The sequence below is a fragment of the Argopecten irradians genome, chromosome 7 (assembly GCF_041381155.1).
Source record: "Argopecten irradians isolate NY chromosome 7, Ai_NY, whole genome shotgun sequence".
Taxonomy (NCBI): domain Eukaryota; kingdom Metazoa; phylum Mollusca; class Bivalvia; order Pectinida; family Pectinidae; genus Argopecten; species Argopecten irradians.
Window position 1 is genome coordinate 3,877,214 of NC_091140.1, and position 25,697 is coordinate 3,902,910.

At 36.3% G+C, this 25,697-nt stretch overlaps 2 protein-coding genes across 10 annotated transcripts in view; one reads left to right on the plus strand and one right to left on the minus strand.

The window, feature by feature from the left end:
* Positions 1 to 4,182, plus strand: part of LOC138327312 (UDP-N-acetylglucosamine transferase subunit ALG13-like) — a 94,119-nt gene extending 89,937 nt beyond the window's left edge. For 3 of the 4 annotated variants that reach the window (XM_069273300.1, XM_069273303.1, XM_069273301.1), the window contains one exon: positions 201 to 4,182. In XM_069273300.1, the coding sequence (XP_069129401.1) occupies positions 201 to 1,262 (1,062 nt within the window). In that variant the 3' untranslated portion in view covers positions 1,263 to 4,182. The remainder of the gene's footprint in view (positions 1 to 200) is intronic. The other variant, XM_069273304.1, reaches the window with a different exon arrangement.
* A 3,672-nt stretch (positions 4,183 to 7,854) lies between these two features.
* The window catches only part of LOC138327313 (phospholipid-transporting ATPase VA-like), a 41,955-nt gene continuing 24,112 nt past the window's right edge, over positions 7,855 to 25,697 (minus strand). For all 6 annotated transcript variants that reach the window (XM_069273305.1, XM_069273310.1, XM_069273306.1 and 3 more), the window contains 14 exons: positions 21,105 to 21,305; positions 20,530 to 20,938; positions 20,051 to 20,212; positions 19,652 to 19,746; positions 19,158 to 19,284; positions 18,586 to 18,770; positions 17,728 to 17,943; positions 17,468 to 17,522; positions 16,904 to 17,106; positions 13,909 to 14,109; positions 13,473 to 13,553; positions 13,149 to 13,253; positions 12,697 to 12,884; positions 7,855 to 12,341 (listed from right to left, as the gene is read on the minus strand). In XM_069273305.1, the coding sequence (XP_069129406.1) occupies positions 12,086 to 12,341; positions 12,697 to 12,884; positions 13,149 to 13,253; positions 13,473 to 13,553; positions 13,909 to 14,109; positions 16,904 to 17,106; positions 17,468 to 17,522; positions 17,728 to 17,943; positions 18,586 to 18,770; positions 19,158 to 19,284; positions 19,652 to 19,746; positions 20,051 to 20,212; positions 20,530 to 20,938; positions 21,105 to 21,305 (2,484 nt within the window). In that variant the 3' untranslated portion in view covers positions 7,855 to 12,085. The remainder of the gene's footprint in view (positions 12,342 to 12,696; positions 12,885 to 13,148; positions 13,254 to 13,472; positions 13,554 to 13,908; positions 14,110 to 16,903; positions 17,107 to 17,467; positions 17,523 to 17,727; positions 17,944 to 18,585; positions 18,771 to 19,157; positions 19,285 to 19,651; positions 19,747 to 20,050; positions 20,213 to 20,529; positions 20,939 to 21,104; positions 21,306 to 25,697) is intronic.

A 25,697-nucleotide genomic window follows, 5' to 3' on the forward strand; every position in this document is an offset into this window, starting at 1 on the left:
AAGTGATAACATTGTATATGACAATTGAATCAACATGGATGCATTTTAATGTTGGAACCACTCTTAGAAGTATTAAAGAGGGATTTTGAATTTGTGATACCATAGAAATAGTTCAAAGTGAGAATAAAAACAATCTAGTTTTTTGCAGCAATCTAGCTGTCTGTATCCTGGTGATGATGGTTTTATTTTCTGTGTTTCAGTATTACCGATCGGTCAGCCAGATGAGTTGTTCCATGTCCACCAACAACTGTCCACCACAGGGTCAGTCTGGTATAGTTCACTGTCAGTCTAAATCCAACAACAACAAACAACACAACTACAAACCACCACCAACACAAACAAAACGCACTGACCCATGCCTTGCCAGTCCTTCCGAACTCGATGATAAAAGGAGCAGTACTTCTGCTGATAGTGGATGCGAGTCCGAGAGCTCGGCAACTGTATCTGGTTGCTCGGGCAACAGCAAAAATGATGGCTCCATAACACTTTTGAAAGAAAGTGAGGCCACTGTAAAGTCAAATGAAAGTAATCTGGAGAAAATAAGTGCATGTTCTGATATGTCGGTGAGTGAGTCAAATGATGGCTCCATTATCCAAGAACCGGACCAGCAGGCAGGACGCCAGATGAAACATAGGCGGAAGTATTATATGTATGGTGACCTCAAGCTTGTAAAGCCAATCAAAGATATCCCAAAACGTTTCCTTAACTTGTTGGCGGCCACCAGTGCTGAGCGAGCCCGCTGCGAGGGAGAACCTATCATATTAGCATCACCAGCAACGCCCTCTAGTGGGGATAATTTTAATGAAAATCAAAACCCGCAGTATGGTTTAGGTCACCAGTCCTTACTTGACAATTCGTCGAGTGAGGGCACTAATGGGCAGGCTATTGTAAGCTCGGTAGATTCTCAGCTTTCTGCATGTCAAACTAACTATCAGGCTTTGTATATCCCTCCACAGTCCTCTCTCCCTAATGTCCAAACACCTGCTTGCAGCACTGGTGATAGTTTCACTAACACTTCATGTAATCAACCTCCATTTTATACAGGTTATAGTAACACCAGCTTCCCCCCACAAATGGGCACCGTCTACTTCACCGACCAGACCTGTCCCCAGGGCATGACGACCGGCTACACCACATACCCCCCAGGAATGGGACCTCTCTCTGGATCAGCGAGTCCTCACCATCCCGGCACACAGCAAGCACTCACCTACAGCGTTAGTCATCAAGTGTCTTCACAAGTTGCAATAGCAGCCTCCCAATGATTTTCACTTTCGTAACCATGTTAACGACCTCCATATGTAACCTTGTCATTGACCTCTTTTTGGTAGCCATGCCAACAACCTTACATTTGTAATAACAAGGATCATTCATTCAGTTGGCTACCATATCATTGACCTCTGCACACTTCCTTGTCCTTGACACTTCCTCATGTCTAAATCACATGGCATTATGACTAGGTAGAGGAACTGAATCTCATTTAACCTTTATATGACCTTGATTATGTTTCATGACCCATTTTTGCTATTATTACACTGGTTCTGTCTCCATCATCATATTTATGCATGTTGCATACAAAATCATATGCTTTCTGGTGTCTTTGGCTCTGTCTCTTCATTACTATATCAGTAGTTAGTTTGTAGTCATTTATTTATAGTAGTGGATATTTATTGCTATTTACTTGCACCTCTGCACTTCTGTGGAATTGTTACCATATTTGCCATATTATTGGAGCTAATGTTAATTGACATTTGTTTCTTTTATGATCCTGCCATTTTATTTAAAAATGAGAGACATCGTTTCATATGACGGTCACCTTTGAGGAATTTAACGTTTGATGTATTATTGAATTGGACTCGCATCTTGGCAAGTTCAAAGTTTTGAATTTAGCAAATTTGAATGAAAATAAGAAATGATTTCAGATCACAAGCAATATGCAATTTCAAATTTAGATGAAACTAAGAAATGATTTCAGATCACAAGCAATATGTAAAACTTGTTTCGATAAAGCAATGGATACACTTGTTAATGACACAGCGTGTGTAATACGGCAAAAATGATACAAAACTGCCAATTTATATCTGTATGGTAGTAAAAGCTTGTATACCAGTCTCTTAAAATGTATATGCAACAAAAGTTGTTCATTAAATTAGGCATATAGTATTATAGAAACTTATACATTGGTGTGTGATGATGTGTGTGTGTGAATCAACTAAAAAGATGTTACTGTGAACTTCAATCCATGACAAATCCATAAAGATATGAAATCCATGTTTGTGTAGATGTGATGAAAGTTACGGAGCGGAACCGGATGATAGTCAATACATATGTAAATATGCCCTCAATTAAAGAAAATTTGTTGAGATTTCGTTGTATCATCATATAGTTATAAGGATGATATTTAAGTAGCTTTTTCTAGAAGATTTTGCTTTGTGTGTCGGATTGAATCCTACATATAACCAGCCAACAAGTGCTATTTTACAGAAATATATGAAGTGCCTTTTTGTGTACATTGTTTTCTGTAATTTTGTTGTTGTAAATAGTTGTATTCAATGTCCCTCTTTTGAACAATCAGTGTGATTTTGTCATATTTCAAAAACAATTTCAAAAACAGTTTTGTGAATTTAAACTGAATATTTTTTAAAAAGTTACTTTTTATTAAATTTGTGTTAATTCAATACATTTGTAAAAATCCCCCAATTAAAATTTCTTATTTCATTTGCTTAATGTTTTGCCTTCCATACCCTGTTTTATAAACCATTGAAGTGCAGTGCATTTTATAGCTTATTTATAAAGGAAACTTAAGTGCTACTATTTGAACTAAAACTTTTGGGAAGTAGAAGAGAGATGTGAGGGGAGTGATGGCCTTAATGACTGAAATATTAAAAGTATCCTGATCTAGCTCTTAGTCTAGTCAGTAGTTTCTCTCACCCCCCCCCCTCTCCCTATCCCTCCAAAACACTGGCATGTCCTTGAATTTGCCTTAATTTGTAAAGGGCAATAATCTCCATTTACACAGTCAAGTTTATTTTTGTAATTATAAATGTTTTGGAGTGAAATACAATATTTATTATTTTAGATTAGTTTTTAATTTATTTTGAGTGGTAGTTGATGCATTGATGAATCCTATACTACATATAATAGTAGAGAAATAATTACCTCAATTCAAAAGAGTAATATTTATAAGTACATTTAGTCATTGGATCAGATTAAGTTTTAATTGGAAACCAAAGGTGAATGAAGCTACCCAGTAGCTGCTTACTGAATCACAAGCATTTATCTACCAAAATTCACTAGAATATAAAGATCTACCAGCAGGATGCAGTAACTTGTTCAGTGATCACACACAAAAGTAAATACATAGCTGGGATACTATACTGTCGGCTGAAACTTGTATTCAACAGTTTAGTGAACAGTGAAATTTCCTGACAATTTTTATGGCCTTGAATTATTATTTGAGATAATGTTCAAGATCTGTGTCTTTGGATATTTGGAGATCTCCATTGATCAAGTCCAAATATATATCTAATGTTAATAAAAAAATCTCAGTTCTGGTACTCCTGCATTTATTGTATAATTACTGAATTGTTATGAAAACTTGAGTTGCAAATTAATTCAATGAAGTGTTTGAAACACTTGTATACATCAGTTTGCATCAGAATATTTTATATCTACATGTATTGTGATCCTAATATAAATCAAAGCAGGAGAAAAATTGTACAAGTTTCTCAAATTCTTAAGCTTACAAAGCCCTCATTTCATTTGACGATACAGTTTATAAATAGAGTTGAGATAACAGATAAAAAAACGTGATAAGAGTTCCTTCATATATATCTTATTATATCTAGATGTATAAAGAATAGTGTTCAATATCAAAATCTAACTGCAGTTAAATTGTGAATGAGACGAAAATTCGTGAATATTGTTTATGGTATCTTTTCTCTAATTTTCATATATACCTGTACATGTATAGATTTGTGTAACAAAATCCTCCATCAATATATATACAATCCAATATTTCTTGTCCAACATTTTGAGATAACTTTTACGGTATTGTCTACATATCAGTAACAAACACACCAGATGTTTCTCTACATTCCATGTTGGTATATGTTTGTAAATAGTAGTTATCTATCGATGTGATACAAGTGTATTGGTCATGGAGCGTCCTTTAATTGTGTTACACATTATTTGTGTTACACATTATGTTACATAGTGCCTCCATGACAAATGCACCAGAACAAAACACTTTTATTAATATGTTCAAACCATTTAATTTTGTTGCTATTCACAATATAGCATACTCGTAAATTCTTGTTTTTAAAATATCATTAAAATATTTTAAAGTTTAAGATTTATATTAAAGAAATGTTAATATTATGTTTTGTTACTCAAATGCTGTTTTAAGAGTGTATATATTATATATGACATGCACATTCCATTTATGTAACATAATTATATCTTAATTAGGATAGTTAGGTGGACATTGATGTCTTTTATTAGCATACAAATATGACACTGTTTTACTATGCACAGGTGGTTTACCCGAGAGACGTGTATCCGAGTCTGCAGTCTTAAAGTTTGCAACAATGCAATCTTTACCGGGTCATTTTCACAACATATTGTCACTTTCATGTGATATTTAGTAACCTTTTGTTCCTTCACATTTTGCAAAGTGTAAATGTCGCAGGTGATTTCATTGTTATCATTGTCAGTGAATCCCATATAAAAAATGTTTTACTCTTTTCATTATCTGTAATAGCATTTCATCATTATCAATTTGTAACTTTAAACATTAAAATCAAGAGCCCTAAGAGCAAAATCCATTATTGATTATAGTACTTAATCTTAAAATTTGGAATTATATGCCAAATAACTAAAGTTTGTTTTAAAGTGACATTTTTTTTCTGAAAATCAAATTTTCAGAAGAATTAAACTTGTAATCATTGCTGTTATACTGTACATGAAACAAATATTAGGTTCAACATAGTCTATTTTAAATATGTTAGTTTCGAAACGTTCACCGGTTTACTAATGTAGATGTCAACAAATATATTAACAATAAGAGGTCTCTTGGACGAGATATTGTTTTTGTTTGGTGGTGAAAAAGTTTGACTGGCTCTATCTAGTCTTGTGTGATTCGGCTGGTGCTAATTAAACAAAAGTCAGATCAAACTCGGATGTACATGTTCTACAATAAAACTGTTTATCATCATTTTGTTGTTGGTGGTTTTAATTTCATCATTTTGAAGTGAATATTTCATCAAAGGTTTTCATTTCATTTGACCTGTTTTCAACTTTTGTCGGGAGCTTTTCACTCACAAAGAATTTACTTTTTCGACTTCTTACACGAATACCCATTGTATAATGTGGAGAAATCCTATTAATTAGGAATGAAAGGCTGTAGAATTTGTTCAAAATATCTGCACTTTGTAACTAGAAAGAGAAGTATTGTTATGCTATCAGAGGAAGGAGGAATGTTGTCTTGAGATTAACCTTATGTGTATTATAAAACGATAAAGGAATTCTATGAAGTGCAAGTGCAACCTTTATCGCATGGATCCTAAATCGGTATGAAAGCTTAAAATATACATGGATATATACATATACATGTGTATATACTTTTTAGTTATGGGGCTTATGGGATACCGCAGCGTCCGGCGTCCGTCGTCTGTCGTCCATCAACAATCGACTTCTTCTCCATAACCGCTGGTCGGATTTCAACAAAATTTGACTGGTAGCATCCTTATGGGCTACTAACTGAAAATTGTACAAATGATGATGGGCTGATCCCCCGGGGGCCTGAGGGGCGGGGCCAAAGGGGGTCAATTTGGCTATTTCCATATAAACGACTTCTTCTCTGAAACCAAGCATGGGATAGCACCCATAATGCAATGGTAGCATCCTTATAGGGTGGGGATTCAAAATTGTACAAATGCTGGGGTCGGGGTCAAAAGGGGCCAATTTGGCTATTTCCATATAAACGACTTCTTCTATGAAAGTAAGCATGGTATAGCACCCATAATACAATGGTAGCATCCTTATAGTGTGGGAATTCAAAATTGTGCAAATGATAGGGCTGACTCCCCGGGGGCCTGAGGGGCGGGGTCAAAAGGGGTCAATTTGGCTATTTCCATATAAATGACTTTTTCTCTGCAACTAAGCATGGTATAGCACCCATAATGCAATGGTAGCATTCTTATAGGGTGGGGATTCCAAATTGTGCAAATGATAGGGCTGACCCCCGGGGGCCTGAGGGGCGGGGTCAAAAGGGGTCAATTTCCATATAAATGACTTTTTCTCTGCAACTTAACATGGGATTACGCTCATAATGCAATGGTTACATCCTTATAGGGTTTGGATTCAAAATTTTGCAAATGATTGGGCTGACCCCCCCGGGGGGCCTGAAGGATGGGGTCAAAAGGGGTTAATTTAGCTATTTCCATATAAACGACTTCTCTGCAACTAAGAATGGAAGAGCACTTATGATGCAATGGTAGCATCCTTATAGGGTTGGGATTTGAAATTGTACAAATGATAGGGCTGACCCCCGGGGCCTTAGACGGCAATACATCTAGATGTGAGGTCAAAAAGGTCAATTAGGCTACTACTTTCATATAAATTAGTTTGTCTCTGAACCTATGTATTGGATAGCATATTTGTATGGTATCAATAGCATCATTGTATGGTTGTGATTCAAAATTAAACTTTGGAAGTCAATTTTGCTTATTTTTCTAATTGTCAGAGTCTTGTGATAATTACTAAAAAAACACACCAGGTGAGCGATACAGGCCCTCTGGGCCTCTTGTTAGGTCATCTGACCCGAAGGGTCAGGATGACCTATTGTCATCATGTACCGTCCGTCGTTGTGCGCCGTCCGCCGTGCGTAAACTTTTTATTCAAACGACTTCTTCTCAATAACCAAAAGGCCCAGGGTACTAATATTTGGCCTGTAATATGCTGGGACAAATGGCTACCAAGTTTGTTCAAATGAATGACCTTGACCTTCATTCAATGTCACAGGGGTCAAAAAGGCTAAAATCTTTAAATGACTTCTTCTCAAGACCCAGAAGGCCCAAGATACCGATATTTGGCCTGTAGCATGCTGGGATGAAGGGCTACCAAGTTTGTTCAAATAAATGAACTTGACCTTCATTCAAGGTCACATGGGTCAAATAGGCTAAAAATCCTTTAAACAACTTCTTGTGAATAACTAAGATGCCTAGAGACCTGATATTGGGCCTGTGACATGCTTAGATGAAGGGCTATCAAGTTTGTTCAAATGAATGACATTGATCTTCATTCAAGGTCACAGGGGTCAAAAAGGCTGAAATCTTTAAACGACTTCTTCTCAAGAACCAAAAGGCCCAGGATACTCATATTGGGCTTGCAGCATGCTTGGATGAAGGGCTACAAAGTTTAATAAAATGAATGACCTTGACTTTCATTCAAGGTCACAGGGGTCAAAAAGGTTAAAATCTTTAAACGACTTCTTGAAAATAACTAGGAGGCATAGAGACCCGATATTGGGCCTGTGACATGCTGGGATGAAGGGCTACCAAGTTTGTGAATGACCTTGATCTTCATTCAAGGTCACAGAGGTCAAATATGCTAAAATCTTTAAAGGACTACTTTGTGTTGTGATAACAGTCAGATGACCGTTAAGGCCCATTGGCCTCTTGTTGAAATTTATGACTTTGATTTTCTTAACCTTTATCTTTCCAACCTACGAAGCATCGAAATGTGTTTTTGGGGAAAAAAACATAAATCATTGAATATAGAAACAATTCTCTGAATTCAAACTTGATCCATGAAAGCTTGGAGAGTTATGGCCCCTGTACAATCAATAATACGACATTGTATAAGATCTTGAGATTTTATTTTGACACAAGTTCAATGAAGGTAAATGAGTACAGTGGATCATATATACACATGGTTACAATGTACTACAGTTTATCACAGTTGGTAACAAGACATTGAGACAGTCGCTCAAACATACAGGTGATAGCATCACCAACACTTCATCAAAATGGCCTCCTAAGAACCTATAGAGATCATTCACACAAAGTGACACCTACATAATCATCATTAATAAATCAGAATTTAAAAAATAAGATATATAAATAATTATATTGTTTCAGTTAGAAATATATATTTTGATTACGAAGGTAATGTTATTAAATAATCAAAGGGTTTTGATACCGTAATGAAAAAGAAATGGGTAATGATGGATATCAAATGCACAACAGACACAGAATATTGATAAACAAAGACATCACTAGCTCACTTTTTGTAGTAATATTTTATCATCGGTAAATTAAAATGTTTATTAAATTTGTCAACAAGTACGATATTGCGTCCATTTTTAAAAGGAAAGTGAGGCTCTGATAACGTGATAAAAAGTGAAATAATATACAATATGTACGCTGGTCTCTATCTCAGAATTCTTCCACCCATCCAAAGAAATTTATCTACACCGTACAACATTTGTATCAAGGAATTGATAAATCCATGAATTGATACCTTGCTGCCAATTTTTTGTAATAATTTTTGTTTCCTTTCTACTATAACATCTATCAGCAGGTTGTCTTACATTTGCATATTAAGCAGAAAGTTCGACAGAAAGTAAGATTTTGGTTAGATAATGGTATCATTGCCTCTTGATATGTTTCCTGTAAACTGTAAGTTATGTTCCCTATAAATACTACATCCATTCACACACAATCTAATGGTCCAATAAAATTAGGTCACTCATCCATATCATCCAATCATATTGATTCTTTCATGCATGGATGTCCTCATACCGAGGTTGTCCAATCACATTCTTCCTTTCACACACTGTTACATAGGAATAAATGTTGTTCAATCATATCACATTTTCTGTACCACTCCTGCAATGTAATTTAATTTAAGACACACTCTATGGATAATTATCATATATTGTCCAATCAAATGAATCCTTTTGCACAAAGATTCACTCTATATATATTGTCCAATGACATCGGCCCTTACCAACGGCAAGACCACACACATTTACTACACCGGTACATACACAATGTCAAAAAGCATCATATAAAGAAATAAAAAAATTTGTTTGTGTTGTACGTGGTCTTTATCAAATATTTACAGCGAAAGAATCTTAAAACTTTTCTGAAATATTTGACTCTCATATGTAATGGTTTCTTGAGTTTTATATTAGAAAGTAAATGTTGTCCATATTGATAAAGCTATATACTTACAGTCATATAACCTGGAAATGATTCCGAAGGGAAAAGGTTTTGATATTAGCACTGTTGACAACTTTCATTATCACATAGAAAACACAAAATAACAATAAATTAGAAACATGGACAACAAAACTCAAGTTAACATGTCTTAAAAAATGGGAAATTGAATGAATTTGGTGGACAGCTTAATCAACCTTACAAATATAGAATGGTTTATTATGGTATTTGATGTAGAGTTGAAATCAGAATAATAATAATAATTTTGATTGTAGAATATGAAATTATTTGATTTGTAGATAAATCCTGTTAAAAATATCTAGCCAAGATGTTTTAAATGTAATTAATACTTCCACATAGGGAATAAAAAATGGATATATGATAGAATAGTTTGGTCGTTTATGATCAAGTATTATCTAGGTCCCAACCATATGAAAATAGCTCATTAATGATCTTGTATACATGCAGCCACAGAAAATTTTGTGGATTTGCATCAACCATTTGTAAACTTTCAATGATCAAATGAAATTTGTAGAAATCTGTAAAAGAAAATCCACAAATAAATTTTTCATTTAAATTAGAATGTTTTCGCTTGAAAATTTACCAACATCACAGCTATAACGATTTCTTACAAAATAGTATAACATTTTAAAGATTAAATCCATGAAAGGCACATGACTCCGGAGGTTTTACAATATGGTTTTCAAACAATTACACAGCAGAGTTTGCTTACTAAATTAAAGCACAAAATCCATTTATAACATATCTTGTAAAATTCCATTTAATATATTACCACAAACACAAAATTAAACAATAATAAAGCAAATATTTTCTATATGCAAGTAACTTACATATAAGTTTTATTCAACCTAGGCCACATAAAAAATACTTCTGGTGGATTTAGGAAAGCAGAAAAACCTCTGACAATAAACAAACATGCTTCTCCCACAATTCTTTTTATAGGACCTTTGCATAGAATTCTGTATGTATTATAAAAGCTTACATGGGTTGCATGTAGCAGTGGTTCTATGGTAAAATTCTCAGGGAGCAGGTGTTTAATTATGTTGTATTTATGTTATACACGTATACTAGAAAACTGGTTTTGATTTGGTTTTGTTTTTTATGTCCTCAAAGATAAAGCTCTTTTAAAAAAAAGTTAGAACAAAGCAAATGTTCCAGTAAAAGATAATCAACAATCTATGGCCAGTACTAAGTAACTGGTCTAGCTCAGGATTAAGCTTGTGATCAAGGTTAAGAGGGCTGTACATTAAGTGTAAGAATTATAACACTGTTACACCTTTGCCACAATGTCCATTGTCATGGTAAAATTGATTGTAAGTGTTTAAACTGAAAAGATGTATAATTGTATTGTTAAATTCTGTAGTTGTGTATTCGTAAATCACAAAATTAACCACAAATTATATATAAACCACAGTAAAAATTCTAAGCACATCCTATGTATTTATTAATAGACTATTTTACAAACCATTTCCCATATTAAAAAGAACACTTCACAACAGAAAGACTGAAAAGGTCACAATTCTTCAGCAAGTAGTTTGACATGGAAAATACAATATATTAAGTAAGTTTACAATATTGGTTAACAACCTACGATATCATTTGCACCATTTTACTTTCTCAAATGAAAGCTAGGACTAAATGGACACTAAAACAAACTCCTGGTACAAGTAAATAACTGACAACTCTGATGGTCGAGGTATGTAATCTCGGCTTTTTAGACATATAAAGTTTACAACGTAAACAACAAATGGTTTTAAAATGGACAATTTTACAAATTGAATGAAATCTAAATGATGGTTTGCAGACATATGAAATAAAACATCGAGATATGGAGAAACAAGATGGTTTTCAACGATGGGAAATTTGCAAGTGTTAACAATTTGATAATTTTCAGATATGGGAGACTTAAAAATCAGCAGATATTATATATATTGCACCTATAATTTATATAAGACCTCACATCCTTTATCCTGGGTGTTTGTCTACATGAAGGCTTTATGTTAGGCTATTAGCCCTTTTCAAACTTTTATTTAGTAATAAATATTAAAAAGAAAACCTTACTGCAACAAAGCATTTACCTTATATTAATGGGTGGTAATACTGAATGATCAGAAAGACAAAGCTCGTACATACCTCATGCTGCCCATGAAAACATATTCTGCTTTTCTCTAATCGATGAGAAGAAATATCTTTAGAGGATCATACAACACCTAAATATTCACATGCTATCTACCACAACATATCACTATGGTCCCAGAGTAAAGTTTTTACTATACCAGATAAATGATGGCTGTATATGATACCACGTAGTAACAATATTGAATCTGTACAATAATGATACCAACTCCCCTACAGATGGACATCCCATGGGATTCCCCATTATTATGCATATAAATCTGAAATTGATGATTTGTGTACCACCAGAGTAAGGAATGTTAATGATAATTTTCTCATAACCACTTAATGTGTGTTCCCCTCAGATGTATAAATATAAAAAAAAAATGGTTTCCCACTCTTCTTCAAAAATATTTGTCAGCTTACTATTTTCAACTACCTTTGAAATTCCATCAGCATTGTTTTATCAGTACATTTCAACAGTTCAATGGATACTAGATATCACAATTAACACAGCATAAATACCACAAAAATTGGTACAGGTTAAAAAAATAACAAATTGGTTTGTGCACTTGTTTTTCTTAAATATTATCACCATTTTCACAGCTGTTCATTAACATTCAACAATAAAATAGAATAAAATCTGCATGATTATAAATAGTCTGGTAATCAATTAACACCTGAAAGACAAGGTAAACATATCTTTTTTTAAATCTCCCATGGTATGGTTACGTGATGGAGTCGTTGGAGGGTATAGAATGTCTTGGTTTGGAAAGTTTTCCGTTTCTAAATTTAATGCCTGTATCATGGTTTCTGTGAGATGTGGAGCCCTGTAAGCTGCCATCCACCGTGGTGATTTCTGTGTTGTTGTCGTTTTCCTGCAGTTCCATGTCGTCCTGTTTAGATTCGACCTCCTTCTCCTCTAACTGAGCTATCACAATGTCATCTGGTCGTATTGTCCTCTGGAGGATTCGGATCACAAACCTGAAACAAAGCTTAGCTGTTGTACCAATCTATGCCAACTCCAGAAAATGAAGCAATATTTTACATACCACAAATGATACAGTCACAATATATGCCATATCAACAAAAAATTGACAAAATACAAAACTTGACAAAGGACTTCATAACAAAAGGCATGGCTACTGTTATTTCACACAATTGTTTTGACATCTTTTCCAATTTATTTCATCTATTATCAAAATTCACATATAAAGGTATATGCATCAGCAGCAAACAATAACTTTCACTAATCTTAAATCAAGTATAAAGATATTTTCTTAACTCTGATATCAACTGATACAAACCAATAGAAGGGAGATAACTGTGTGTGACTTACCTCGGCAGCAATGCGAGGACGGTGGAGAGGAGTACGACGAGAGTGTGTATGGGTTTGGTCATGGTGTGTATCATCACCCAGTACGGGTTAGCCGGGTGGTCAAACGTAAACCACACTGCATTCGACAGGATTGCAAAGAACCAGAAAAACAGGAAACTAACAACAGTGGTCAACCACTGTGGCCACACCTGTAAATACACAAGGCTAGTTAAAACAGGCTAAGTAAAACAGTAAGGTCATCTAATTTAACAGGCTTTCTTAAATTCAAGCAGTAAACTTGAGCAATGTATCCAGTATAATATTTCCTATATTTTCAGCTTGTGTATATCAAGTTTCCTTCATTTCAAATGTAAAATTGAACTTAAGCTTATTATTTTATTCATAACTTTGGCTTATAACAAAAACATGATAATATAACATTATGTCTTTGTACTTGTATAACATATCCTTACCCATGATTCTGTGTCTATGGCGATGGTGAGAAGGCAGGTTAAGATGAGGGCGGTGAAAGAGGTTGTACCAAACTCCCACACACCGACTGGTTCGTACAGGTACGCCTACAAATATAATCAAGGTCAGTACCCCTTTTAATGCAATATTTTAACATGTTTTTTTATTTTCCATGATAGAGTTACACTTACATATTAGGTAGAAATAAAAAATGTTTTTCACTTAAATAGATGTCAGAATCAGTCTTCAAGTTACAGAAAAATGATAAAATGCCAAGATAATAACTGTTGATATGTAAATGTAGTAATATGTAATATCGTACATACCAAATAGCACACATAGTATAGGATTACACTTTGATACAAGGCATCTAACATGGCCATGAAGAAGGACGTCCTCGTGTACAGCTGTCAAAAATAGAAATAATTACGTAATACAACATAATATTTACGTTTTTTTTACACTGCAAATGTTCAAATTTTCTGGGTAAAATTAAAGAAACCTAGATGGGTATTGATGGTGATATCTTCAAGAAACAATAACAATTTTAACAGTCAAAATTTGTAACATCTAATATTTCATCTGATTACTGCACCTCTAGAATAAGTTTTATTTACAATCAAGGCTATCATCTAGCCAATGAAATAGGTGTTTGCCATAGAGAGGCCCTTCACACCAAATTGACTTTAAGTGAAATAAATGGGGCATACTCGATAAAATTTTATTTACATTTAAAGTGATTACTATAACATCTGTACATACCTTGTCCTGAGGTCCAAACCTATACAGCTCAGGTTTGTTGAGCAAGGTTTCAGCCGACACATCTTTATCCATGACACCATTGACTATAGGAGGGAGTGCCGTGAACAGTACGTGTTTGAGCATGGTAAATAAGCTGTCAAATTGTAGTGAGCCAGAAAAGGCACTGTCGAATTGATACCAGTACAAGGCAAAAATCAGGATCTACAAACAAAAGAATGATATAAATCATATAAAAATTACAATTAACAATAAAGCCTTAAGATGTATGAAATCCCGACCATTATTTACAATTTAAACAAATCAGTATCATTTCAAAGCAATTTCCTAAATTACAAAGTCAACTTTTGCAATTTTAACTTATTTATTTTGGTAATAGGTGTCACTAATGATTGAAGGAACATGCTTTGAATGAACACAATAACATGCTGACGACATACAGACCATCTGTCTACTGAATACCTACCACAATAACATGCTGACGACAAACAGACCACCTGTCTACTGAATACCTAACACAATAACATGCTGATGACAAAACAGACCATCTGCCTACTGAATACCTACCGCAATAACATGCTGACGACATACAGACCATCTGTCTACTGAATACCTAACACAATAACATGCTGACGACATACAGACCATCTGTCTACTGAATACCTAACACAATAACATGCTGACGACATACAGACCATCTGTCTACTGAATACCTAACACAATAACATGCTGACGACATACAGATCTTCTGTCTACTGAATACCTAACACAATAACATGCTGACGACATACAGACCGTCTGTCTACTGAATACCTAACACAATAACATGTTGATGTCATACAGACCATCTGTCTACTGAATACCTACCACAATAACATGCTGACGACATACAGACCATCTGTCTACTGAATACCTGCTAACTGACGACATACAGATCTTCTGTCTACTGAATACCTAACACAATAACATGCTGACGACATACAGACCATCTGTCTACTGAATACCTAACACAATAACATGCTGATGACAAAACAGACCATCTGTCTACTGAATACCTAACACAATAACATGCTGACGACATACAGACCATCTGTCTACTGAATACCTAACACAATAACATGCTGACGACATACAGACCATCTGTCTACTGAATACCTGCTAACTGACGACATACAGACCATCTGTCTACTGAATACCTAACACAATAACATGCTGACGACATACAGACCATCTGTCTACTGTATACCTAACACAATAACATGCTGACGACATACAGACCGTCTGTCTACTGAATACCTAACACAATAACATGTTGATGTCATACAGACCATCTGTCTACTGAATACCTATCACAATAACATGCTGACGACATACAGACCATCTGTCTACTGAATACCTGCTAACTGACGACATACAGATCTTCTGTCTACTGAATACCTAACACAATAACATGCTGACGACATACAGACCATCTGTCTACTGAATACCTAACACAATAACATGCTGATGACAAAACAGACCATCTGTCTACTGAATACCTAACACAATAACATGCTGACGACATACAGACCATCTGTCTACTGAATACCTAACACAATAACATGCTGACGACATACAGACCATCTGTCTACTGTATACCTAACACAATAACATGCTGACGACATACAGACCATCTGTCAACTGAATACCTAACACAATAACCATCTAACACAATACATGCTGACGACATACAGACCACCAGTCTACTGAATACCTAACACAATAACATGCTGACGACATACAGACCATCTGTCTACTGAATACCTGCTAACTGACGACATACAGACCATCTGTCTACTGTATACCTAACACAATAACATGCTGACGACATACAGACCATCTGACTTCTGAATACCTAACACAATAGCATGCTGACGACATACAGACTGTCTGTCTACTGAATACCTAACACAATAACATGCTGACGACATACAGACTGTCTGTCTACTGAATACCTAACACAATAACATGCTGACGACATACAGACCGTCTGTCTACTGAATACCTACCACAATAACATGCTGACGACATACAGACCATCTGTCTACTGAATACCTACCACAATAACATGCTGACGACATACAGACCGTCTGTCTACTGAATACCTAACACAATAACATGCTGACGGCATACAGACCGTCTGTCTACTGAATACCTAACACAATAACATGCTGACGACATACAGACCGTCTGTCTACTGAATACCTAACACAATAACATGCTGACGACATACAGACCGTCTGTCTACTGAATACCTAACACAATAACATGCTGACGGCATACAGACCGTCTGTCTACTGAATACCTAACACAATAACATGCTGACGACATACAGACCGTCTGTCTACTGAATACCTAACACAATAACATGCTGACGACATACAGACCATTTGTCTACTGAATACCTAACACAATAACATGCTGACGACATACAGACCGTCTGTCTACTGAATACCTACCACAATAACATGCTGACGACATACAGACCATCTGTCTACTGAATACCTACCACAATAACATGCTGACGACATACAGACCGTCTGTCTACTGAATACCTAACACAATAACATGCTGACGACATACAGACCGTCTGTCTACTGAATACCTAACACAATAACATGCTGACGACATACAGACCGTCTGTCTACTGAATACCTAACACAATAACATGCTGACGACATACAGACCGTCTGTCTACTGAATACCTAACACAATAACATGCTGACGGCATACAGACCGTCTGTCTACTGAATACCTAACACAATAACATGCTGACGACATACAGACCGTCTGTCTACTGAATACCTAACACAATAACATGCTGACGACATACAGACCATCTGTCTACTGAATACCTAACACAATAACATGCTGACGACATACAGACCATCTGTCTACTCAATACCTAACACAATAACATGCTGACAACATACAGACCATCTGTCTTCTGAATACCTACCAAACTTTTATAAAACATGATGGAAGAGAAGCGAGCCAGACGGCTATAGCACCAGTGGCCGTGCACTAACAGCAGATCCTGGAGATGGCGGAATCGACAGATGGCAAAGTCTGATGCCATCACGGCCTGCATGCCTTCCTGACCAGCTACCCCTATTCCTATATCTGCCACGTGGATCATACTGACGTCATTGGCCCCATCACCTGAAAATTCATACATAACACATGCTAATAAAGGCTTAAAAGATAATTCATGAAAATAAACCCCTGCAAATAAGTTTCAAACAGTAAATCGCAAAATTTTACACCTGTGAAATTTAACAACTCCACAGTATCATGCTGGTAATAATAAGTGATTTACCCAGTCTCCTCAAAAATTTGTATATTGTACTGATAATAATTGGCGCAGTCATATGAAAATTCATCTTGTGTAAGGCACATCTATGATATGTATATCATAACTTCATGTACTGCTAAAAGTTCAATAGGTGACATGCTGAACATGGATGTTGTAAATACAACAAGAACTTCAGGCAAGCCTTACTAGGAAGGCATCCATACATACCTATAGCTAGGGTCAATTTCTTGAGGTGATCTCGAACCAGCTTCACAACCATTCCCTGTACGAAAAAGTATACAAAGTTCACATGATATTGCAATGAAGTATTCTAATGTATATGTTAAAGATTTGAAGAGAAATGAATAATTCTGGCAATAAATTAGTGTCATCTTACACTAACGAGTCTACTATCATAAGGTTTCGACTCAACAGGTCGTGAATAATTAAGATGTGATGTGATGATTGTCTGTACGACCAGTACACACCTTCTGTATTGGTGTAGATCTACAACACACCACAGATTTACACCGCACGGTCAACTTCAGGAATGTTTCCTCCAGTGACTTGTCGAGGGCGAAGGCCATGGTGTGTCCGTCGATGACCAGGGCATACTCCTTCTTGGGTTTGCCATCACGCTGACTCGTTTCTTTATTACGATTTATCTGTGTAATATGTTCTTCTAGCAAATCCTTTGTTGTCTCCTGTTACAGCAAATATAACACATGTTAATCAACCAATTCAATACACTTCTAGCAAATCCTTTGTTGTCTCCTGTTACAGCGAATATAACACATGTTAATCAACCAATTCAATACACTTCTAGCAAATCCTTTGTTGTCTCCTGTTACAGCCAATATAACACATGTTAATCAACCAATTCAATACACTTCTAGCAAATCCTTTGTTGTCTCCTGTTACAGCGAATACAACACATGTTAATCAACCAATTCAATACACTTCTAGCAAATCCTTTGTTGTCTCCTGTTACAGCGAATATAACACATGTTAATCAACCAATTCAATACACTTCTAGCAAATCCTTTGTTGTCTCCTGTTACAGCCAATATAACACATGTTAATCAACCAATTCAATACAAAGATTTTTAATTACAACTGAACCTTGATAACTTTGAATCTGTAATTACTTGAAGACCCAGTTTAATTTCAAGTACTTTGGTGTATACACTTTATAAATTCTAATTTAGGGACACATCTGAGTGTGTAACACTAAATATTAGGTTTCATCAAAGCAAAATTCCAACACTGTAGAAATACTTTATAAGATTTTTGATGTGAATATGGTTGGCCTTTAATTTTCTATAGGCCAAGTGATAGTAACTGACCTTATCTTTGCCATTCAGCACCATGATATGCATGTTGGTATCAAACAGCTGACTGGAGTAGGCGATCTGAATGGCTGTTTCCTGTTTGTCTCCCGTCAGAACCCAAACTTTGATTCCTGCTCGCCGGAGTTTGGAGATGGTTTCTGGTACCTCATCCTGGAGCTTATCCTCTATACCTGTTGCTCCTGAAATCACACAATAAGTTGTGTTGTAGTTCTCTTAAATCATATAACACTGTGGTATTAGAAAATTATCATTTAGAAGAGTAAATAAATTATTTTGAACAAGAATTTCCACAGAAGATCGTTTCAATGTACAGTATAACATAAAACAGTTGTGTTTTTTTCTTTCATGATTTGGAACTTTCAAATTATTCAGAAACTCGTTGTTAGTAAATTAAAATGAAAAATGATAACAATTTAATTACATTTAGGTGTGTTATGATCATGGTTCCATTTTATAAAAACACACAAAGAAAATATATGCAGTATAAAAATCTCATGTAAGTTATATCTAGACACCTATCAGTATTATACTTAGTGATACAGGATAAATCAAGGATCTATACATACCAAGTAGATCCAAGTCTTGTTCTATTTCACATGCTACATCTATCAGCAATTCATCCCTGTTTTCTAAAGAAGCATCAGCTTCCTTAAAGCGGACACGCCAATTTTTGTAGTAATCTAAATCTAGAACCTTCAAATCAACAAGACAAATGCTTGTATTAGCAGTTGTAGACTGAGAGGTTTACAATTAAGAAAAGAACATATACGTTTTAGCTTTAAATATAAAATGGAAACGATCAGGTATCACTGATGAATTCTGAATTGTCTTTACAACAGAGTACAGAAACTGATCTTATAAAGATTTTCTACTTATGAGCTAACTGATCAATTGCAGTTGAACATTCCTTTCCCAAATTGGTATAATTTAAATACCCTGTTACATATTGTGTATTTTGTTAGTCAATGTCAAACACTCAACATTCTGACCACTTTGTTTGAAAACTTTTTACTAGGAGGTAATTAATAAGGTTTGTCTGTATTATGATATAATTGTTCACCTTTTTAGCCATACAGAGCGTTCGTAGACCGCGGACAGCGTAGCCTAATATATGGTCCTCTGTCCTCCGCACCATATCCTTCAGGGCTGGGTCCTCTGTAAGGCAAAGTTTAGTGATTGTAGGTATTCACTTCTTCATGAGACCTTTTAATATTAATCTCTCCTATCAAGTACAACTATACAACAGTAATAGATGTTACACTGAGTGTTCACAAGATGATCAACCTAGCAGAACAGTACAACTCTCCTAACTGATTTAAGGAATAAGTTATTTATCAAGTTTAATTAAATGCATATCATATAAATACCCAACTCTATGACAAACAGACTTAGCATCAGCATAACAACACTACATGTTTTATATTCTCAGATGACAAGAGTTTTATAAATAATAACATACGTTTGTATTTTTTATGCAGCACGCTGAGAACCTGAGAGTCTGCTCCTTTAGTGTATAGGATGATTTCACCATTAGTGGGGTTGCGTACGATCACAGACATCCGCTTACGTGTAGAGTCGAAGGTCAGGACATCCAACATCTCAAACTCCACCTCACCTTCAGCTGTATAACATCAAAATGATTATACTAGGTAGCTTTAAAACGACATGGGGAAATATTTAAAGCACTTGAAGCTAAAGAGAAGTCTTACTCTGTATGAAGGCAAAGTCTTCATGTCAACTGAAAATTCAATTCTTTACCCTGAAGTTACCTTTTCTGCTCTTTTTAGTTTTTTGTTGTTACTCTTTAGCTCTTCTATTCCTTTATAGATATGTCCTGACTTTATATGAACCTGTTAATTCATTTCCTACATATAGCCTTAAAAACCCCAACTTAAATGCAAAAAGTAATAATGTAGAAAACCCTGTGTAAGTACATACCTGGGAGCCACACAGTGACTTTATCTGGGGACCGCTTCAGTAGGCAGCAGCCATAAGTAGAGGAGGCCTTAACGAGGGCCAACTCGTCTGGACTCTCAGCTTCGTATTGTGTTCTCTGGGACATGTCAGACATAAAGGAGGATCCAGCAATACTACCTTCTGATGGTGTCAGGGCTGGGCTGGAACTGTCGTACCGGTTATACAACAGATCTCGGTTCTGGAAGTCCGCTGTGGCCGAGATTGGAGGTAGGGCAAGAGATTTTGGATGGGAGTTCTCCTGGCCAAGAGGGCTAAGGTTAGACTTTTTAGAGGTAGGATCAGGAAGTTTCTTGTAGAAATCGTTCAACTTCTGTTTATCTCTTTCATTTTTTTGTTGATGTGGGTCGTGTACAATTCCGCTTTCATCCATCTACAATAAGAAGGGAAATTTTTACACATAAATTTGCATTAAATCAAGTATGAGGAAATGATAACCTTATTACTACTACATGGTATAATGTTTTGTAAGTATAATTAATTTTCCTGATTTTCTATGGAATGTTCTCTGTAATAATGCTAGATACAGGTTAACTTACCAAGTCCTCATGAGCGTGTGTAGAAACCACTACCGTGTTACAGATGGCCATGAGAAGGAAGAATTCCTGGATATTTTTTGTATTCTCTAGCTTGACTGGTGGTGCGTCAGGCAGACTTAAATCTACACTGTTCAGGCTGCGCATGCACATCTTCGAGAGTTCACGCTGGAGGTCAGGTTCCAAACTTAGGTTCTCTAAAACCTGGAAAGTTCAATGTCAATCAAGGTCACCAAACAGCAAAATAAAGATAATGCGACAATGGTAACATCAGATTACCATGGATAATGTTACCTGTCAACCTTTTCTATTGTTACATTGTGGTTAACACTACATAAGTTAGACAGTTTAAAGGCTGAAATCATTGAACAGTACCATTAACAATGGTTTTATCTGTACTGGAATTGACATCAGGTTTTAAAATCAAAGTCTTTCGAATGATGTATAGTAGACCTATATAATAATAATTATACAATCCTGAGAAAGTACAAGAGGCCCAGAGGGCCTGTATTGCTCACCTGGTTTTTTGTTAGTAATTATCACAAGACTCTGACAATTAGAAAAATAAGCAAAATTGACTCCCAAAGTTTAATTTTGAATCACAACCATACAATGATGCTATTGATACCATACAAATATGCTATCCAATACGTACGTTCAGAGACAAAGTAATTTATATGAAAGTAGTAGCCTAATTGACCTTTTTGACCTCGCATCTATTGCCGTCTAAGGCCCCGGGGGTCAGCCCTATCATTTGTACAATTTCAAATCCCAACCCTATAAGGATGCTACCATTGCATTATAAGTGCTCTTCCATTCTTAGTTGCAGAGAAGAAGTCGTTTATATGGAAATAGCTAAATTGACCCCTTTTGACCCCATCCTTGAGGCCCCCGGGGGGTCAGCCCCATCATTTGCAAAATTTTGAATCCCCACCCTATAAGGATGTAACCATTGCATTATGAGCGTAATCCCATGTTAAGTTGCAGAGAAAAAGTCATTAATATGGAAATTGACCCCGCCCCTCAGGCCCCTGGGGGGTCAGCCCTATCATTTGCACAATTTTGAATCCCCACACTATAAGGATGCTACCATCGTATTATGGGTGCTATACCATGCATAGTTTCAGAGAAGAAGTTGTTTATATGGAAATAGCCAAATTGGCCCCTTTTGACCCCGCCCCTCAGGCCCCCGGGGGTCCAGCCCTATCATTTGCACAATTTTGAATCCCCACACTATAAGGATGCTACCATTGTATTATGGGTGCTATACCATGCATAGTTTCAGAGAAGAAGTTGTTTATATGGAAATAGCCAAATTGGCCCCTTTTGACCCCACCCCTCAGGCCCCCGGGGGTCCAGCCCCATCATTTGCACAATTTGGAATCCCCACCCTATAAGGATGCTACCATTGCATTATTGGTGCCATACCACGCTTAGTTGCAGAGAAGAAGTCGTTTATATGGAAATAGCAAAATTGGCCCCTTTTGACCCCGCCCCTCAGGCCCCCGGGAGGTCAGCCCCATCATTTGTACAATTTTGAATCCCCACCCTATAAGGATGCTACCATTGCATTATGGGTGCTATCCCATGCTTGGTTTCAGAGAAGAAGTCGTTTATATGGAAATAGCCAAATTGACCCCGCCCCTCAGGTCCCCGGGGGGTCAGCCCCATCATTTGTACAATTTTGAATCCCCAACCTATAAGGATGCTACCATTGCATTATGGGTGCTATCCCATGCTTGGTTTCAGAGAAGAAGTCGTTTATATGGAAATAGCCAAATTGACCCCTTTTGGCCCTGCCCCCAGGCCCCCGGGGGATCAGCCCCATCATTTGTACAATTTTCAGTTAGTAGCCCATAAGGATACTACCAGTTAAATTTTGTTGAAATCCGACCAGCGGTTATGGAGAAGAAGTCGATTGTTGACAGACGCCGGACGCCAGACGCTGCGGTATCCCATAAGCTCACCTCGGTCCTTCGGACCAGGTGAGCTAATAAAATGCTTGAAAACTTGTTTATAGTTTATAATCATACCAGAACGTATAATGAGAAATTGTGGTATATCTACAGGTCTGTTTAGAATGGATGAGCAATGGTGGGATATTTAGTTTTCTGTTTGTGGCAACTGACTTTTAATAATCAATATCTATTAGGGTACCATGTTAAAGTTTTTGTAACAAATTTGAAATTAGAATCTAAACAGTGGAAGGAATCAATACATTGTATATATATTCTATATCTAAAGTATGATACTAACTAAGGAATATGTAACAGTCTAACTTTACAAGTAACTAACTTAAGATGTGCTTAACCAATCTGATTTGGTTTTATTTAGAATTTGCCAAAGTCCTCTTTATAGCGCTATAGGCATACATGTCATCCCTCGTCTTACATATTGAGTCAAATCTCAAGTAATGTACCTTATGAAGTTTACATGGAACAAGATATAACAAGAATATACACAAGGATGACAAGCACTAGAACAGCATTTGGACCCTGGCCAAATCTGGTCCTATGTAATTGTGTACACATATTAACGTTTTAGTCACAATCATATACAGAATACTCTCAGATTGTACTCAGTTAGTCTGAGATATTCTTAAATAGGTAAATCCTTGTGTGGTATTTTAAGATAATTAACAAATATCTACATTTAAATTCCAATACCAGTTGATTGATTTAATTAGGTTCATGCTAACATACCACAATCTATTTACAATCAAATTAGGTTCATGCTAACATACCACAATCTATTTACATCTGCATTACCAACTGATCAATTTGGCAATTTATTTTTCATTTTGATAAACAGTTGTAGTGGGAGAGGTGGAGAAATGTTTTTGAAAAGGTAGTCGCTGTGTTAGAACTTAAGGAATCTGTGTATACAAAGGTAGTCAATCTGGGGCGGGGGTGGGGGGTGGGGAACCTATTTATACAAAGGTAGTCAATCTGGGGCGGGGGTTGGGGGTGGGGAATCTATTTATACAAAGGTAGTCAATCTGGTGCAGGGGTGGGGGGCGGGGAATCTATTTATACAAAGGTAGTCAATCTAGGGCCAGGGTGGGGGGTGGGGGTGGGGGTAGTCAATCTGTGGTTGTTCTGGTTTATGGGAGGGGCAAAAGGGCACAAAGATAGTCAATCCATGGGGAGTATAGTTTATGGAAGGGGCAGGGGTAAAAGGTTGTCAATCTGTGGGGGGTATAGTTTATGGGAGGGGCAGAGGGGCACAAAGATAGTCAATCTGTTGATGGTCTAGTTTATGGGACGGGGCAGAAGGGTAAAAGGTAGTCAATGTGTGAGTTTATAGGAGGGCAGCGGGGTACAAAGGTTGTCAAACTGGGGGGGGAGGGGGGGTGTTTGTGTCTAGTTTATAAGTTTATAATGGAAGGGGCAGAGGGACTAAGCAGAGGGAATTGAAAATCCAGTTGTCTTGTTATTGAATATTAAATACATTTGTAATTTAATTGTTTCTTGATTCAAGTAAGCATCATTCGAAATCCTAACAGACACGTTGATGTATTAAGTTTTAACATGCAAACCACCTTACACTGATCCAGTAGTATCAAACCAAACACTACAAAAAATAAGGTGTTTAGGAAGGTAGAAGACCAAAGTTACAAACGATCAGAAATCAGATGAGCTATTTATCCCACACTTATACTAAATTATATAAATTGTTAATGGATAGCAATTAGAGTCAACCTTCACAGGCTTTGTCAATATATACAACATTACCACTAAGTGTAAATCATTGTACACCTTTCCCTGTAAACCTTCAGGTGTGTTACAGATTGATGCTGTATCAGGTATGTACAGGTGTGTTACAGATTGATGCTGTATCAGGTATGTACAGGTGTGTTACAGATTGATGCTGTATCAGGTATGTACAGGTGTGTTACAGATTGATGCTGTATCAGGTATGTACAGGTGTGTTACAGATTGATGCTGTATCAGGTATGTACAGGTGTGTTACAGATTGATGCTGTATCAGGTATGTACAGGTGTGTTACAGATTGATGCTGTATCAGGTATTTACAGGTGTATGTAACTGATTGATGCTGTATCAGGTATTTACAGGTGTATGTAACTGACTGATGCTGTATCAGGTATTTACAGGTGTATGTAACTGATTGATGCTGTATCAGGTATTTACAGGTGTATGTAACTGATTGATGCTGTATCAGGTATTTACAGGTGTATGTAACTGATTGATGCTGTATCAGGTATTTACAGGTGTAGGTGTATGTATACTTTGATGCTGTATCAGGTATTTACGGTGTATTACTGATTGATGCTGTATCAGGTATTTACAGGTGTATGTAACTGATTATGCTGTATCAGGTATTTACAGGTGTATGTAACTGATTGATGCTGTATCAGGTATTTACAGGTGTATGTAACTGATTGATGCTGTATCAGGTATTTACAGGTGTATGTAACTGATTGATGCTGTATCAGGTATTTACAGGTGTATGTAACTGATTGATGCTGTATCAGGTATTTACAGGTGTATGTAACTGACTGATGCTGTATCAGGTATTTACAGGTGTATGTTACTGATTGATGCTGTATCAGGTATTTACAGGTGTATGTAACT